Here is a 19,466-nt window from a genome sequence, read left to right on the forward strand (position 1 = left end):
CTTCCCGCTATGGCTCAGGGTGCTGTACAGAATGGTACATGGTCAGGTGTTTTAGCAAGACAACTGATGGCAGCCTGGCATACAGTGAGACTCTTCATTCTAGTTTATGCCTTTTGGGTCATCCTTTTGAGCCAGCTTGGCGTAGTTTTTAGGAGTGCAGACTTCTAATCTGGCAAGTCGGGTTTGATTCCGTGCTCCTCTACTTGCAGCCAGCTGGGTGACCATGGGCTCTCCACAGGACCGATACAGCTGTTCTGACTGAGCAGTGATATCAGGGCTCTTTCAGCCTCACCTCCCTCACAGGGTGTCTGTTGTGGGGAGAGGAAGGGGAAGGCAACTGTAAGCCGCTTTGATACTCCTTCGGGGAGAGAAAAGCGGCATATAAGAACCAACTCTTCATCTTCTAGGTTGGAACTTGCATGGCTGGAATACCTGCTAGTGAATTTGGCACTCTGACACTTTACCTGGACTCTGCCTGTATTCTTGTCAGGTAACATCTGGGTAAGGAGACCAAAGTGTGCATTATTAGTTTAGGTTAGCTATTTAAGATTTTATTTTCTTCTTTGCTTCACACCGCTCTCATATTTGTATAGTCTTTGCACATTTCTTTTAATAAAGATTCTTAATTATTTTTCTGTAGTGATAATTGGGTTTGGGGGCTTCAATCTAAATCCAGTACCTGAGCCTGCACTGATTATAGCTACCAAAATAATTATTTTGGAACTCAATTTACAAGTGTCTGACCTTACAGGTCTGGCTTCCTGATTAATACCCAGTAGGAGAGTCTCTGCCCCTTGGTCTGTAACTGGACAGTTTGTGGGAGGAGCTGGTGGTAGCTTGTTACCCTGAACAAAGAGGAATCACTCCCTGGCAGTCTATGTTTTGCTCTTGCCAAACCTGTCACTACAGTGACACGTATAAGATCGTTTTGTAGGTTGTTGTGGTAAAGAAACACTTCTCTGAAGCCAAGAACTGAATATTGCGCTTAGCTGGCAGTCATGATGGTAAGAAACCATTCCTACTTCTCTGTCACTATCATGCCTCAGGATAATAGTAAAGGGGTCTTTGAAATCACTCCCTTATGATATTTCCTCAAAATTTTTGTAATGCTTGATTTATGCAGCATTTTTGGAGAAAACATTGCACATTATCAGTGTAATCTCAAGATGTTCCTAGAGCATCATTTTCATTGGTGAATGGCTTTCAGCTGGATCTGGCGGGAAAGCATGTGGAAGTTTGTGGAGCAAATATTTCCATATCCTCTCCCTTCTCTAGACTTAATAATTGTTTGTTTGGTTTATTATCTGCCGCTATCAAACAAGTCATCTCATTGCGGGTTAAACATAAAATAGATCCCTACAACATAAAACATCATGAAACTTCCCTCTGAGTGGCAGGAGAGCTTTGCAGGCAAAACAGATAACATTATGAGGAACTACAACAAAGAAGAAACCAGTAAAATCACATTATTCTCCCTCTCCCACTGGCAAAGTGTGTTGGCAGAGGAGGAAGGACTTAACAGTACCTGAATAGTTGCTGTGACACTCTGACCGTTCATAAGAATGGGCTTTGAAAGCCCCCCCCCCACAGGCCCCCGCGGACAGGCAGTGATATACAGTGATACTTTTTCTAGCGCAGGAAATAAAAAAGACGGAAATCATCCAATTTAACTCAATGTGCATGTTTCATTATTTAAAAGAAAGGACTGCAAAATGTCTTTAGAATAAAACTGACAGTTCCATTGGCTTAGAGTGCATATTATGGACATTTAGTTAATATTTAATTGATCTACATGTAATGAGAACTGAAAGTAATGAAAGAAAAAGATGGAAAGATACTGCTTGTTGTGTTGTGGTCTTAGCCTGGTACTATTGTTCTACCCAAAGTTTCTGGAAAACACAAATACTGAAAAACACAGGAACAAGGTCTACGAACTGGTATGCAAATGAGTGATTGAAAGTTCGGTCCAAGGGTTAGGGTATGAGGCGCAAGGGTCTAGAAGTCCAGTTACAAGGCTTGGAAACAGGAGCAAGATACAGGCATCTGGGTCCTAGGCTTCAGGAACAAGCATAGATTAGTCAAGATACAAGGCAGCAGAGTCAGAGTATAGCTCTATTTGCTAAACAAGCCAGTATACAGAGGGGTGGTGATCAAGGTTGCTTCCATATTGAGTCTTTCTCAGCATGTTCCTTTCATCTGCTTCTTTTACTGATGGCCAAGTATTTATTGCTCCTTACAGTTGTGCACACCTTAGTACAAGTGCAGATATTCCACTGTTGCCTTAGCAACCTCTCTGTCCTGGTTCTACAAGGCCTCTGCTCCAGGAATTAACACTGACCATTGCTGAGCATCCAGGTGTGTGCTTCGTCATATCTCCTGAGCTGTCAAATACTCCCTGCTGGTCCATTCCTCCTGCTCCCAGAGCACCTGATGCAGAGCATGTGGGTTGTGTACAATGTTGTTCATCAACAACATTGGAGTGTGGAATGTTCTAGGAGAAATATTGTGGGTGGCATCCCTAGAAGGCCATAAAAAGTGCTTGCCAGGTCAAGGTATAGACACAGTTGTTATAGGCAAACTCTGCATTGGGGAACAGCTCTGCCCAATCATCCGGCTAGTGGCTGATGTAGTAATGTAGATACTGCTCCAGAATGGCATTGCTGTATTCTGTCTCACAATCCAGCTGGGTATAATGGGCCAAAGATAGGTGAGCCAAGGAGGACAAGCAGCGCTTGCCAGGACTGTGAGGTACATTGGGTGCCACAATCTGAAATCAGGTTTCATGAGATTCTATGCAGCTTAAACACATGCTGCAAGTAGAGCTGAGCTATTTTCCTGACTTAAGGCAGGGCCAAGCAGGGGATGAAGTAACCAACTTGGTGAATAAGTCCTCCACAACTAGTATACAGGTGGGAAGTCAGGGGCACCAGCGGGAAAGCAAATGGAGCAGGGGCTCAGGCATCGGCGATGTCCATCAGCAAAAGATTACACCCCCCCCCCCAGGCCTCAGTAAAATTGTCAAGCATTGACTGGTCCCCAGTGATAAAAAGGTTGGAGACCACTGCCTTAGACTGAGGCAGGTATGTGGTGAAATCTAGGGACACTGTTTTCTAGGACTAGTTGGTATGGAGAATAGCTCTGATAGGTCAACCTTTGAGTCTGTGGGCACATCTGTAATTCTGACTCAGCTTGGTGGGTACAGCAAAAGAATGGCTGCCACAGGAGGTGGAGCTAGCCACAACATTATAGATGTGCTGTGGAGGCAGCTGTTGCCAAAGTAACATTTTTAAAAAATTCAGCACATCCAATCAAATTTCCAATGGTCAATTAAGAAAAAGTGTCAGCAGGTACTATAACATCAAGAAACACTATATTAGAGACCCTTGGGCTACAGGAATGGGGTACTACACATGCTTGTTTATATACAAATGTGAACTGGTATCACAAAGATTCCAGTCAGAGATAGAGTGGAACATTCTCTGGGCCATTCATGACTAAGAACAATCTCATATTGGAGGCATATTTCCAGGGGGAGCCAATCAGGAAGGGACTGAGTTGTCTGATTCCAATTTGTACTGATTGGCACTCATTGGCAGAGTGCACCCTCTATTGGCAGAACACCCCCAAGGAGGGCCAATTAGGTTGAGAGTGATTTCAATCCTACCATTACTTACTCATGAGTAAACATTCCCAGGGCAGAGGCTTTTCCTGGCTGCCCTGTGTCCCAGAGGGCCATAAGGTGCCTGTTTTTGGGCCTCCCACAGACTCCGCTCCAGAAGGCGCACAGAGAATCTTCCAGGGGGCAACTTGCTCTCCCCCCACATCCTCAAAGTTGAAAGAGGGCAACTTACTGGCAGGATGGCATGCTGTGAGGGCAGCTCCTCTTTCACCCAGAAAGCATCTGAAACTGGCAAGAAGTTGGAGGTGGAGAGCTGATATCTTATTAGCCTTTCCAGGCCAAGAACTCCCTTCTGATTGAGGCTAAACTACCAGGGCCATTCCTGGCTGAGGAACATGACTTACTCATGAGTAAACATTCCAAGGGCAGAGGCCATTACTTGCTCATGAGCAACCATTCCCAGTGTAGAGACTTCCTGGTTGCCCTGGTGCCTGAGGGATGGCGGGGGGCATTTCTGGGCCCCCTTCAATCCCCTCTCAGAAGGCACGCAGAGGCTGCCACAGGTAACAGCTTGCTCCCTCCCTGTTCTCTACATTGAAAGAGGCCAGGAAGCTAGGGCAAGGTACCGGCAGTGGGGCATGCTCTGAGGCTGCCTCCTCTTCTACCCAGCAAACTCCTAAAACTGTCAGGAAATTGGATATGGACAGCTGACCCCTTGTTAGCTCTTCCTGAGTGAGGGCTCTCTTCTGTTTGGGGCTAAACTACCTGGGCAGTCCATTCCTGGGTGAGGGCTGTCTCCTACTGGGGGAATATTTTCAGGGTGGGTATGAGTTGTCTACATGCAATTTGTACTGATTGGCTCTCATTGGCAGATTACAATTTGAGCTGATTAGCCCTCATTGGCAGAGTGCTCTATCTCTCTATTGCCGGCACACCCCTAGGGAGGGCCAATCAGGTAAGGAGTGAGTTGTCAAATTGAGCTTTATTATATTTAGTAATGTTTAGTGATATACACATACACACACACACACTTAAGAGAATTCACAGACAGTGGGAGTGTATATCTCAAAGATTCACTAACATGCTGATAGAATTTGCTCCTGCCTGTACTGATTTAAATGAGAAAACATTAGAGTATGGGGCACAGAGAATGAATTGAGAACCTTGCCTTGTATAAGCAAAACAGGTACCTCTAATTATATCTTTCCAGCCTTTGTGGATCTTCCTTTCCTCTCTTCATTGTAGCCATCCACTTAACAAATAAAAATGCTGGTGAGAAAAACTGCAAGATGTAACTTTAATTTAATCGTTCTCTTTTAACCGTGTTTGCAACTCCTGGATTGCCAAGTTTAGGGATTCAGTTACGGCATGATTCCTGAGGAATACTGAGAGAAACGCTAATTCCTACACAAGATTCACATACACACCTGCATTATTGAACTCTGAACCTAATTCACCAGTGCAGAATTGAAGCATGAGTCTGTGTACGCTTGTAGAATTTTCTGCTATACTGAAATTTTCAATTAATGTGCCTCACCAGTCATACATAAATCATACAGATACATCTCCTGGTCAGCAGTTTTGGAGAAAACCACATGCAGCTCTTAAGCAATTAGATAATAAACAATCTGTATTGAAGAGTAAAAGAATGATAATGTTCACACATGGTGATGAAATGGCTCATAACTGAGCAATCAAAAATAATTAGAGTGAAAGCAATGACAAACCATATTGTCATCATTATGTTTTAATTTGTTGATGAAGCTGACCGAATCTGTTTGCATAAAGGGATGCCTCATTGATTGTTTTAGATTTCTTGCTTAGCCATGCTTGTATGCTGAAAGTCAACATAAATGAATAATATCAATATTGTAGGCATTGAAAATCTGAAGCCCACTTAAAGCTTTCTATAGTTCACAAAGGTCCCAATTGTTCCAACTCCCCTTAAGGACAATTTTCATGTCTAATGTATTATCTGGTTGCATATAGAGTTTCTTCATGTGAATCCCGGATCAAGCCTAAGGTCTTGGTAATGACCTTTAAGACCATACGCAGTCTGAGCCCGGTGTTCCTGAGGGACTGCCTCTCTGTCGATGCCTCTCAAACAGCACTACATGCAGCCAACTCCAACTCTCTGGTGATCCCTAACACCAAGGAAGCACATCTGGCCCCAAACAGGGCCAGGTCTTTCTCTGTCCTGGCCCACACTTGGTGGAATGAGCTCACAGAGGAGATCCAGGCCCTGTTGGAGCTAGCACAATTCTGCAGGATCTGCAAAACAGAACAGAACAGAAACAGGCTGCCTAAAGAGGTGGTGAACTCCCCCTCACTGGCAGTCTTCAAGCAAAGGTTGGATACACAGTTTTCTTGGATGCTTTAGGATGCTTAGGGCTGATCCTGCGTTGAGTAGGGGGTTGGACTAGATGGCCTGTATGGACCCTTCCAACTCTATGATTCTATGATTCAACTGAAAACCAATGCAGTTACCATAGCAGTGGATGGATATGGGTCCTCCATGGTGTTCCTGTGAGGCCCTAGCAGCTGCATTTTGCACCAACTGGAGTTTTCAGGACAAGGACAAGGGTAGTTGTGCATAGTGCGAGTTACAGAAGTCTAGTCTGGAGATGACGGTTGCATGGATCACTGTAGCAAGTTGTTCATAAGACAAGCAGGGCATTAGTAGCTGTGTTTGGTGCAGACAGAAAAACGCCAGTTGGGCTATATTGGTGACTTGGGCCTCCATAGATATGGAGGAATCCAAAGTCACTCCCAAGTTCCTGGCATAGTGCTAGCTCTCCAACTAAACTCTATCCAGGTTTGGTAAACACACTTCCAACCCTGTCCCATTCCCACCAAACCACAGGATGTCTGAATAATAATAATAATAATAATAATAATAATAATAATAATAATAATAATAATAATAATATAATTTAATTTAATTTAATTTGGGTTACATTTGTATTTCTCAGGAGATTACATTTGTATTTCTCAGGAGATTACATTTGTATTTCTCAGGAGGAGGTTCTATACTTCTGCTGCCCTTTTTATTGATACTATAATGTTGAGGATATATGCAGTTAAGTATTTAGAAGTGGAACTATGGGGGCTAAGAGAGTGTTACCTTTTAATGACTTAACCCTTCCCAAACAAAGTAAAATAGACTATTATTTTTCTTTATTTGTAACAGACAGATATAGTTATCTTAATAATGATGTGCCAGGCCTTCTGGTGATGTTATTGCAGGAGAACTAGCTCCTCCTTCTCCACAAAGATAAGGAGAAGGGATTTTAATTTGTCTAGTGATTATACTTCTTGAGAGTATCAAGGTTTTTTAAAATTATGTTTGCTACCCAAACCTTTTAAATAGCTGAGACACTTGAAAAAAAAATCCATACCAAACATAATGACCTGGCAGATCAACAAAAAGAATGTACTTGTTTTTATGGTAAGTTTTTAATGGAGAGTGATGCTATGAAACAAGATGTTAAACTTTCAAATGCTAGGAAATTAAATTACAACTCAAAAGTTTTATTGCCACCATCAATATATAACACCATGCAAAAATCAACTTCTGATGCCACAAAATCAAAGGAAAAAAAAGTCCCTTTGTGCTAATTATGTGAATTCTCTCTCTTTGAACAAGAGTAAAATAATTTTAAATATACTCCCTTACTATGGTACACATCTCATGGAACAACAAATAGTCTACAATGTGGCAATTAGCTTTTGTTTCAATCAATTCAATTGACTTTTGATGGGTGGAATGGATCCTGGGTTTGATTCTTGCAGTCCTTATAGCCTTTTGTTTTATTCTTCAAGATAGCCATCTTCAATATGATCTAAAGTAGCGATCCCCAACCTGTGGGCTGTGGACCACATGTGGTCCTTCGACTAATTGGAGATGGGCCCCGAAGGACACCTTCTCTCCCCCCCCCCCGGCCCTTTACAACACATTTCGGGTGTCATTGTCTCCCATCACTCCCAGATGGGACTATCTCGTTGCAGAGAAACAAGCTCAGGGTTCCCATTGATTTGTCATTGTCATGAGTTAAAATTTCCATGAAAATAAAATGTTCCTTATGTTCATTGTTGTGGCATGTCTGTATCTTATTTTGAAGGGATGTTTAAACATTACCATAGCGATCAGAGAGCGTTAGGGCAGTGGTTGAGAGTAGAGGAGTAAACTACCCCCCCCCCACTGGGCCTCAGTAAAAGGCGTTGAGTGGTCCCCGGTGAGTGGTCCCCGGCGATAAAAAGGTTGGGGATCACTGATCTAAAGTATCATATCAAATGATGCAATAAACACCCTGTTGGAGCATTTGATACACAGAGGCTAGTCCCTCGATTTCTGTATCTTGGCAAAGACTGGAAAGGGGAGGGGGGAGATTAGTGAAGAGCCTATGGTCACCTTCATGGCAAGCAACCGATTCTTCCTCATTCTCTCTTAATAATCAGATAAAGGTCCCAAAGGGTGAAACAACAAAGGCAGCTATGGGATTTCACTGTGGACCAATAGAAATAAACCTGATTGAATGTTTGGGGCTTTCCCTTTTGGCAAACAAACCCACCTAATTAATAGATTGAAAACACTTGAGTAACCCTTAGAAATAATTTCTTTTTCTAGATTGGTGTTAACTCATTTGAATTAACGCAATGTCTTAGCTGTCAGCCAACTGTAGTGCTGGAGGCCCCAAGGAGCCACTGAGAAAGCAGAGCTTTCTAGTTCATCCAGCTGAAATGCAGAATTTCCAGGCTACTAGAAACATTTTTTTCTGGATATGGTGGTTATAGGATGGAAGCTCAATGGTAACATATGGACTTTTTATGCAAAACAGAATTATTTTCCCTCAGACTTTAAGATAATTTTTAAACAACCTAGTCCTGTAATTGAACAAAACCAGATTCATTCCAACAGATTCATGACAATGCCTGCAAAATGTGTCAAGGGCAGCAAAGGGCCAGTGTTTGAAACTGTTTTCCTGGAACATTGCTGGATGGAAACTTAAAAGATCCTCCCCGGAAATTAAAGAGCCATTGGCACAAAATGACTGTTTCTTCAGGAGGCCTGGGCCTTGGGCATATTGACTCAATCCTATTCAATCTGGTGATAAAGGAAGACACTTGGGGGTTTCCTTAGTTTTATGTCACTGTCATAATTTTTAAAAAACATTTTCATTTCTTAATTTCCCTCCTTGGGCATTAGGTTCCTTAACATTAGTCTTAATAAATATTTATTTGCCTCCGCAGCAAGGGAAGAAGTCAACTGTTACTCTGTAGTTACCAGCCTGGTAACTACATACATAATTTGACTTGCAGATATCCTAAAGGTAAAGGTATCCCCTGTGCAAGCACTGGGTCATGTCTGACCCTTGGGGTGACACCCTCTAGCGTTTACATGGAAGACTCAATATGGGGTGGTTTGCCAGTGCCTTCCCCAATCATTACCGTTTACCCCACAGCAAGCTGGGTACTCATTTTACCAACCTCGGAAGGATGGAAGGCTGAGTCAACCTTGAGCCGGCTGCTGGGATTGAACTCCCAGCCTCATGGACAGAGCTTCAGACAACATTTCTCCTGCTTTACCACTCTGCACCACAAGAGGCTCCTGCAGGAGCAGATATCCTAGGGCATCTCTTATTTTGGGTTTTCATGCACACGCTGGCACTGCCCTAGAAGTTATTCATTTTGTGACTCTAAGAATATTAATGATCAATTTATCTGGTAAAACTAATGACCACATTTAAGACAACAGAAAATTGATTATCTTAAGGCGAGAGTACACTATGGGAGCTTACCTGTTTGAAAAATTGGGGGGCAAGTGTTATAGACTATTTTTGTATTTCTGCTGATTTGATTGATCTGGTAAATTATCTTGAAGTGGAGAAGACTATTGTTAGCAATCACATGCCCTTACTTCTATTAATGTTTGCCTAATGATTTTGGTGCACAAAATTGAAATCTAACACCCATTTGTCAAGACCATAACAAATTGAGAGCAGTAGCATGGAGTTCTGAAAACTATACTTTGTGTAAACCTTGATGCTCTCAGATAAATGTTATGCTCTTAGGAGAGAAATTACTCTAGGATTTTGAGTGCATGAAAGCTACTATAAGCTAGAGACAATTTACTCCCACTTGTTGCCTGCATACTTTAAACCGATCTATCAAGATAAGACCCCGAAACTCACACAAAAAAATAGCTGGTTTAATCTTGAGTGTAAGTGTCTAAATCTTTTTCCTACCAGGCATACAGGTATGCTAGTTCTTCAATTACACTACAAGCTTTTCTTTTTTGGAAAAAAAGAAGCTTATAGACAAAATTCACTATAAACAAGAGCAAAAAAGAAGCTTGCCTCAGTAATTGGCAAAAACTAATCAGAGCTGACAGAAATAATAGAAATCTGAGTGAATTTTGAAAGCTGGTTTACATAATAGGAGTCCATGTTCATCTCATATTTCCTCACATACCTGGGAGGAACGCTGTGCTAATATCTTTGCTAGTTCTTATAGTATCTATGATTATCAGAGTAACTGGAAACAAACTGAACTACCAGGATGACCAGTTGAAATTGGTTTTCAAATTTGTCACATGAAGAATGGGAAGGCCCCCGGGTACAGATTTAACCCCCCCATAAGTCTTCAAAGCCAATATTGCATAACAGAAGGCTAAATTAGCAACAGCAGAGATTGGCAAGAGCTAATGGCCACAAATTTGGCTGGTTAGTGCCCCGCCCCAACCCAGGTGCCTCCCTTGATCATTTCCCAGACCTTTTGGCTGGTTGGGTTTGGGCCATTTAAATCTAGCCTTCAACAGGGCCATCCACCCTTTTGCTGTTAGTTTTAAATGGCTCTGAGCCATTTAAACTGCCCATTTCACTCCCTCCCCTTTTTTAAGGGTGGTGGTGCAAAACTGGGTGCTAAAATCCTGCCAGGCCTGCCAGCCACTTTGACTTGACAGCAAGGCATATGCTCCTCTTGGCTGTCAGGCAAACAAGGCTGCAAGTAATTTTAGTGTCTCAGTTCATTTACTTCCCTTTGGAAGGAGGGGGTGATTCAGCATGTTGAAAAGGCTTGCAAAAGGCTCAACCTAAAATCCAAGAGTCCTGTGAGTCCTGCTGTCAAAGTCAGAAGGCTGCAAACCTTTTCAGTGTGCCATATCACTTCCATCCCTTTGGAAGGGGGGAGTGGTCCAGCAAGCTGAAAAGGCTTGTAGCTCTTTCAGCCTGACAGGGGGACCCACAGGTCTCTTGGCTGCTAGGCCAAGACAACCGCAAGTTATTTCAGCCCCCTTCCATTTTGCTCCCCCCCCCTGCTTCTATGTGAACAGCTCAAACTTAGATCAGTTCACATGCTGTGGTTCTGTCATTTGGATCTGGGTGTTTTACATGGGAATCTCAAACCCTGAACTGAACTGGAATTTTCTGGCTCATGCCCATCCCTAGGCAACAGTATTCACTCAGAGAAATGCAACAGGAGTTATGCTATTTGATTCAACTACAGAACAATCAGCTTTTTATCAATGGACATGAAACTTTACTACTGACTTGTCGACTGGCTGGAGACTAATAGACTCCTAATAACAGGCTGTATTAGGTAAGAGGCAAGTACAGATGATCATCTTTTGACATTACAAATGCAACCATGAGTCAGGGGAGCCTTGCTGCTGCCTTCATGAATCTGAAGGAAGCTTTTGATACCATACTGTGTGCCTGATGGTGGCAGAAGCTAAAACTAACATCTATTGACAAGAGTCTGTTGGCTCTGGTTGAGATTCTGTATTCTAATCTCCCTGACAATATCCACTATGGGGTAGATGGACAACTTTTCAACTTAATCTTCCTGCAGCAGGGAGTGTGTCAGGAATGTGTGCTGGCTCCTTTATTGTATAATGTATATATGAACAATATATCTGCTTTCTCTGCCCAGGATTGTTATGCTCCATCCATTGCTAACAATAAAGTCTCTATTCTACTTTTTTCTTTTCCTTTCCTTTCCCCCCCCCCCTTGTCTTTCTTCCTTTCCCCCCCTGATGATTCAGTTCTCCTATCAAGAACAGCATCAGGACAATCCTCTCAGATACCGGCTTTTTTATCTTACTGTTTGGAAGAACACCTGATAGTGAATTATCAAAATCTTAGATTGTTTTTTTTGGGGGGGTGGAAACCTCATGTACTCCACGAGTGGAATATTCATGGTGATATTGAGGAGGTCCCCTTTTTAAAATATTTAGGGGACTGATTTGACCAGAGATAAACTTAGTCAGTACAAGGTGCTCATGTTAAATCACTGACTGCAGTGGCATCAAATATCATCTGTCATTTCTTTTATATATCTGGGGCTCATTATATCCCAGCTACCATCTAACTGTTTAATGCCTGGGTGGTCACAGAAAGTTTTTATGGGGCAGGTATCTGGATTGACAAAACTGGAGAGTCTGATTCAATTCTTCTTAAATCCCTACATTCTATCTGTGGAATTCCAAATTGTGTAGTGGAGATAGCTCTCCAAGCTGGCTCAGGCCTAGTTGAAGTTTTTTTCTCTCTCATAAAGTTAAAATTATACACCCCAATATCTAAGAGGGCTACTTGAACAGTCAGAGAGGACTCTTACTATTCCCTCTGGGATACACTTGTCAAGTCACAATTACAGTTCCTCAATATTTTCTTGGATTCCTTTTATTCAGTTATCAGGAAGTAATAAGAATTATTAAGAAATTTCTATTTAAGTATTATTATAAAAATATAATTTGTAGAGCACAAGATGTTTGTTCTATTTAATCTGTTGGTATTCTTCTACTTGGAGAGATCCCTGATCACTGCTTCCCTGTTACTACTTTGACTGTTCCCTGCTATAGATGTGCATTTATGTTGGCATGCTTTAATTGCCCTACCATCTAGTGTTTTCTTTGGGAGCTGTCTTAAGATACCAAACTCTGATAGACTATGATGCAGGTAGTGCAGATATCCTGTATCACATGACCTTTGAATGCAATCATTTCTCTGAGTGCAGAATTATTTTAATTCTTCCTTTGCTCCAAAATATAACTCATTTGGAGACATTACCTTTTTTATTAGAAGAGAATAGCAGGCCTAGCACTCTTTTAGCTGAGAAATGTTAGGCATCTGTGATAGATCTTCACAGCCATTCAAATGGTGTCTAGCCTTTTCTATATTTTAGTAATCCGCTTAAAATTAATAAATTAAGAAGCAGCATGAGGTAGAAGATCTATTTGATGAAGGAACAGAGATTATCCTATAGAGTCATACAAACTATTACATAAAATACAGCTTTGTAAATCTATGGGATGCTGAAATTTTTACAAAAACCAGACTAGGGTTCACTTCACTTTCCAGACAGTATAAAATAACTGCATTTTATAATTAACAGTACACTTTGCTGCCTAACTTAGTGAGCTTGGTGAAGTGGTTAAGAGCAGTGAACTCCAATCTGGAGAACTGGGTTTCTTACTCCTCTACATGCAGCCAGCTGGGTGACCTTGAGCTAATTATATTTCTCTTAGATCTATTCTTGCAGAGCAGTTCTCTTAGAGCTCTCTCTGCCTCATCTACCTCACAATGCGTCTGCTGTGGGGAGAGGAAAGAAAAAGGGTTTGTAAACTTATTTGGGACTCCAGATAGTGAAAAGCAGGATATAAAAAACCAGCTCAGGGTTTCTCAGCCAAGGTTTTGTGAAGCCTTGAGGTTTCTTGATGTCCTTGGAAGAGCTTCCCAAAGAGGTGGGAGTTGATTTTTTTTATATACACACATACAACACATATAATTTGATAAACATTTATAGGATATGACCATATATGGTCATGTCAACCCACTTACCTCCCCCAAAATTACCAATGATGGGCCAGAAGGTGATGAGAAAGGGAGGGGCCCTGGGTAAGTATGTACACAGTTATGCTTCCCAACCATATTCTGCACAATTGTACCACTTTTGGGGTTTCTTGAAACCTGAAGAATGTTTCAGGGTTTCTCAATGGTAAAAAAGTTGAGAAAGGCTGCTCTAGCTGAAAGGTTTGCTTACATTTTCTCAGTAGCCTGGCCACAAAGATATTAATGTAGGGGTGACATAAGATTAAGCAGATGCCTTCCAAACGTGATCATGCAGTGCTGCCTAAACAAGATACAAGTACAAAACAGAACTGTAGTCAACTATATGAAAACAGCAAAATGTATGCTGGCTTTTGCTCCTATAACTTGTTGTAGCTAAATATAATAGGCAGGTAGAGTATGGTTGCAGAAGGTCTGCTACAAAAAGAGAGTAAACTGAATCAGGCATCTGCACTCTTGGCAGAGTATGCAATGTGGAATATGAAGAGAATATTCTAAACTGAAGGACTGTAACATAGACTTGGCTTTATTATCAACCAACAGCAACTCAGACTTCACCAAAGCTCAATCCAAGACTGAAGTCTTCTTTGTTGACAACCCAAGTTGAGGTGTCTATACCTTTTTGATAGTACTATACTCTTTTACTGCTGAAGTGCACTATTAAACTTGGGTTTGTGGTGAAGGTTTACATTTGTGCTAGGTAACACCTTTTGCCCAGTATCCACTGGTTCACTCATAAATGGCAACAGCTCTTAATACTTTTTTGTTTTGTTTTGGGGTACGTGATGGACTGTATTTTAAAATCTTATGACTGCTGTGTAAACAGGTAACAGACTGTGAAGAATTAATTCCTCACAGAGTCAGAGAGCCTTGAGTGAGAGGCTGCTCCAAAGAATACAATTGGTTAGTATCAGTTGATCAGAGAGCTGAATGCTGAGAAGTCTGAATTAAGTCCAGACTGCAGGGAGTCTAATGCTGATGAGTCTAAATCTAGCCATGACAGAGAAGGGCTTAGTACTGACAGGGTGTGTGGATTGGATTTCACCCACTGAGAACAGTTTAATATAGACAGAAAGCTTAGAAGTTGGCAGGAGGAGTGGGGAGATTGGAGGAAACTCCCATTCAGGCCAGAAAGGGGGATAGATCTTTTGGTGAGAAAGGAAATTCCTACCCAGTTGGAAAAAGGAGACAGCTCTGAGGGGTGGAGTGAACCCTGATCAGATGTGTTTAGAAACTGCTTTTTGAAACCTGAGGAGTCAGTAAAAGGACTGATTTGGTTTTGTGAAGGAATTTGTGTACCGGACAGAGTATCCCTGCCTTCTGGAAGCCAAATGAGTAAAATATGGTCAGAAATGTATACTGGAGTGTTTAGGAAACACTTAAACAAAAGCCTCTCATCTTAAAGATTATACATCACGGTGAAAAGAATAAGAAACTTCTATTTGCTTGAAACATATGAATTGTCACTTGTGCCCATATTCATTTACCTCAGAAATTTTACCTGACCTGATTTCACTTGACCTTTCACCACTATGTTGAATAAAACAGTTTGTCATTTTTGAACTTTAAAAAGCCCTGAGTGTCATTTCAGTGGTTTAAGTTAAAGCAGGATCTCAGCAAGATGTCATACCATGACAGGATGGGGAAACCCATAGTTCTTCAGAAAAGAAGGAAATCAATAAAAACAGCTGCTCAGTCAGAAAGGGAAAGAAAAACAGAAGGAAAACCTTTTATCCAAGGGAGGAAGTGGATGAGATCATCATAGAGTAATTAGAAACAACTATTTGATCTCATTTGCCAAGTGACCAAAGGATGTATGTGTCTGGGGACGAAAGGAGAGAAGAACTTTCTAAAGGACTCTAATGAATCATATTCATTATTGGTAATATGGAGTAACATTCTTCAGCCACTCTAAACATAGTAGTGTATTATGATATTAGAGTTCAGCTTCTATAGCTTGGGACTTTTGTCCCTATTCTTCTTCATCTCACCTCCTTTTTCAGCCCCATGTGTCCACATATATTAGAACTTTGTCCTCTTCTTTTATTAGCCTCTTCTTGGTCTAATATTACAATGTTCAGTCCTCTTTCTAAGCTGGGACTGTGTCTTACTTTCCCCTTCCCCTTTCTTTAAAACATATGGCTCTACTCTCTCTGTGGTTACCAGTGACAGATAAATGAGTTAGGCAGTTATGGGTGCAGCAGTTTTATAACTAGTTGTGATCACACGTATCAGGTCTCTACACTCAAGTCAGAGGCAATCACGGAGAAATACATCCCTCTCTTGCATATCAATGGGGGCATATAGATGCTCAGGACTGGATGAACCGTGCCCCTTTGTGGGAAAAATGCTGAGAAACGTCTACTGAAAAGGAAATGTGGGAGGTTTTTTATTTTGCTTTTAGCCACAGCAACTCAGTATGCTTTTGACTACTTCTTGGGGAAATAAAGTTTTTGATAATGAAACTAAACAGATTGCATACTCACTGTACAGCATCAACAAGAAGAAAGCATAATGCAAAGAGAAAAGGAAATTCATCTGGGAAAGCAATTGCAACACATGGAGCTGTCTTCACACATCTGGAATGAAAAGTCTTGTGGCCAAACCTCCCAGGTAATGTTATTCTCTATTTTCAGTCTCATTGTAAAACATTTACATTTATCTCCTTTCCAGCACAGACATACACTCCTCTTCCTTCCTTTATTACTCTCAGATTATAACACTGTTGAAGCCCACCACAAATAACAGATTCTCTAAGCTTTCAACCATATGGTGCTAAAAATATGATAATCATCTACCAGGACAGCCTTCCATTAAAAATAGTTTGGGCAGATTTCTAGCAGGAATGCCTAACAACCAGATAAGCTCCTTGCTATGCTAAAATTGCTGCCAGTAACTGTTTGACCTCTCAATAACACAAGCCTATTCATATCTGTGCTTGGAAAGTTACTCCATATGAAAATTCAATTATCAAGGTCAAGACACTGGTATTCATAAATCTAATGTTAAAACAATAAGACAAATTCACTTCAGGCTGTTTCCACTCCCCCTCCCACAAAAAGGGGGGGAGTGCAATGGGTTATATATTACAATTCTAACATCCATTTTCCCTATTTGAAATCAGGAAAGATACGGTCTCATTTTAGAAAATACTAATGTTGCAAGTATTACCTTTGTATCACTTGCACAGATGTCGTGATGCCTTTCCCTTTCCTCCAAACAATTTGATCACAGTTAACATGCCATGTCAATTATTTATAGTGACCATACAGGGATGCATGGAATTACAAATTCTGAGAACTTCTGTGGTCTTCAGGGAACTTTTCTTGTCCCCCACTAGAGTTCTTTTTTCCAAAGAGCCAAAATGAGGCGGTTCTTCTCTACTTGGTAATATCTTTATGCAGATTTAAGCCATCAGCAATATGTTTACCCATTTTTACTCATCAGCAGCAGTGGTGTCTGGGAGCTGCTCCAAGCCCAGAGAGGATCCCAAACTCTGCTACTGCCACAGCTGGACTTGGAGAATCTCTCAGGCTCTACCATGACTGGGCTCAGGGTGGCTCCTGGACTCTGTTGCCACAGCCAAGCTCAGAGTAGTTCCTTGGCTCCACTGCAGCCATGGCCAGGCCTGCAAGAAGTTCCCTCCCTCTGCTGTCTCCATGGCTCAAGCCAGAGCAATTTCCAGGTTCTGCCACTGTAACTGGGCAGGAACCAGTTCCTGTGATCCACCATGGTTGTGGCCAGGCATGCTGACGGCTACAAGGTTCAATCATGACTATCTCTGATAGCAGCTCCTGGGCCCTGCTGCCATGGCAGGAGCTGCTGGTGATTTCCAGGTTCTGTCGCTACTGCCATTGCAGCATGTACCAGGCCCCCCTCTACAACTGCTCAAAGTTATGTGTGTTGGCTGTGCATATTCAATGTTTTATTTAATTTGGGGGGGGGGCCTTAAACTCCCCAACAATTAAACAAAACCTAGATTTCTTCTGCAAACCCAGGGATACCCCAAGTGCAGAAAAATCTACTTGGGTTAGATGTGCCCTCAATCCACAGGTTTAGATATCCACAGATTGGTGCTAGAAGTTTAGCTTGGCAAAGTTGGTACAATGCTAGGGATAGAGGCATGAGAGATTACACCCAGGTTCCTAGCAAATTCTGCAACCATAAGCTGCAGCCCGTCTCGAGTGAGCAAACACATGGTTCCTCTCCCATCCCTTTCCTACCCAGCCACAGGACCTTGGTTTGATTGTGCTGTTTTTTGGCACTGAGGTACAAAAGATCATTCCAAATACCATGGTTTGAGTACAACAAAAACAAATATATTTACGGCCTTTCAGACCAGGCTGCAAAAAATACATTCAAAACATCAGTAAAAGACGAAAAAATGTGCTAACAGAAACACATTTAAACCAACGGTATAAAACGTAAACATAATTAAAACTGGTTGTTAAAACACCCTGTGCAAAGTAGTGAGTCAGTATATCGGAGGAGATACTTTCTATACTACGCAATTTAATCATAGCAGAAAAGAACTTAGCAGTATGGAGAGTTATTCAACTCCTTTAATCGTTACGAAGTTTCTTAATTTTATCCATTGAGGAAAGACTTTAGAGCGGGGATAGTCAAACTGTGGCCCTCCAGATGTCCATGGACTACAATTCCCAGGAGCCCCCTGCCAGCATTCGCTGGCAGGGGGCTCCTGGGAATTGTAGTCCATGGACATCTAGAGGGCCGCAGTTTGACTACCCCTGCTTTAGAGTCTGTCAAGAATTGGCTGTATTAATTTGTCTCTGATGGTGTTATAGATAGGACAGTGTAATAATACATGTTCAGTTGTTTCTATCTGGCCACTAGCACATAGACATAGTCTCTATGACAGAGGAATTTTCTTATAGAGGCTCTCCAGAACAGCTGAGGGTAGGGCTGAACATCTAGCCTGTGAAAAGGCTCTCCTCTGTTTGTTGATCTCTAAAGAAGACAAGTAGGGAGCTGGGACTAGCCTGTATGGCAAGAGGAAGTCAGGGACTCTTTCTGGATCCCTTTGCTGGCTAATGTCCTTAGATCTTTGAATATAGAGTTAGCTTGATCTTGGCTTAGATTAATAGTTGTTCTGAGAACCTGAGATGCACTAATGTAGACCTCACAGCTTTCAACCAAAGTGATTGGAAATTATCACTTAAAATAAGTGAGGATAGGCTCTTTTGGTTATAATTTAATTTTAACCATTGAGGGATAGAAAGCGTACTGATCTTGTCTTCCACTCTCTGCATTCCTGTTTCCAGGCACACCATGGTTTGAGTTTTTCTTTGACATCTCAGCAATTGTAGTACTATATTAAGAATAACTTGTTATTTTCCTCCCATCTAGTTATTGAGAGTAAGAGAGAAAAATACTCAGCTTATCAGATGCCCCCTTATGAACTACTTGCAACAATCCAAAGACTAAACAAAGGGCACAGAATGAAACCAGATAGACCATTTACGCACAAATCGGGGGCGGATGAGGTGCACCGGGCCAAATGCTCCCCCATGTGGGTGCAGGAAGAGGTGGGGCAACCTGCCACGACTAAAACTCCAGCCTGCAGCCTGGCATGAAACCTCCAGTGCATAAACGGCCATAATGAACAAAATCAGGAAACCAACATTTTATAATAGAAAGTCATCTGTTCAATCTTACCTCTTGACTGCAAACCACGACCGCAGGGCTCATCGACCCCCAGTATGCCCTGTCTTATGGAATCTGGTACCAGTACACACTGACTCCATTTATGGATCTTCCATCTGGAATTGTGACAGAAGAAAAGTTACAGTGCTATGCTCTGATCCTTTAAATCAGAAATCCTTAAAAATTAAGCAGACTATTCATCATAATTGTCACTATTTTTCAGATCCAATTTGGCCAATCAAACAGCAGCATTCCTTCCACTACACTATACTGGCTCTCTACGTATTGCAGCCAAGACATATCAAAACATTGACAAGAAATGCAAAGGAGTGTGGAGA

General features: G+C 41.7%; 1 protein-coding gene across 4 annotated transcripts in view; it reads right to left on the minus strand.

The window, feature by feature from the left end:
- The window catches only part of THSD7B (thrombospondin type 1 domain containing 7B), a 702,862-nt gene that overhangs the window by 204,106 nt on the left and 479,290 nt on the right, over window positions 1-19,466 (minus strand). For all 4 annotated transcript variants that reach the window (XM_077320192.1, XM_077320193.1, XM_077320190.1 and 1 more), the window contains one exon: window positions 19,141-19,244. In XM_077320192.1, the coding sequence (XP_077176307.1) occupies window positions 19,141-19,244 (104 nt within the window). The remainder of the gene's footprint in view (window positions 1-19,140; window positions 19,245-19,466) is intronic.

Source organism: Paroedura picta, chromosome 2 (assembly GCF_049243985.1).
Source record: "Paroedura picta isolate Pp20150507F chromosome 2, Ppicta_v3.0, whole genome shotgun sequence".
Classification (NCBI taxonomy): Eukaryota; Metazoa; Chordata; class Lepidosauria; order Squamata; family Gekkonidae; genus Paroedura; species Paroedura picta.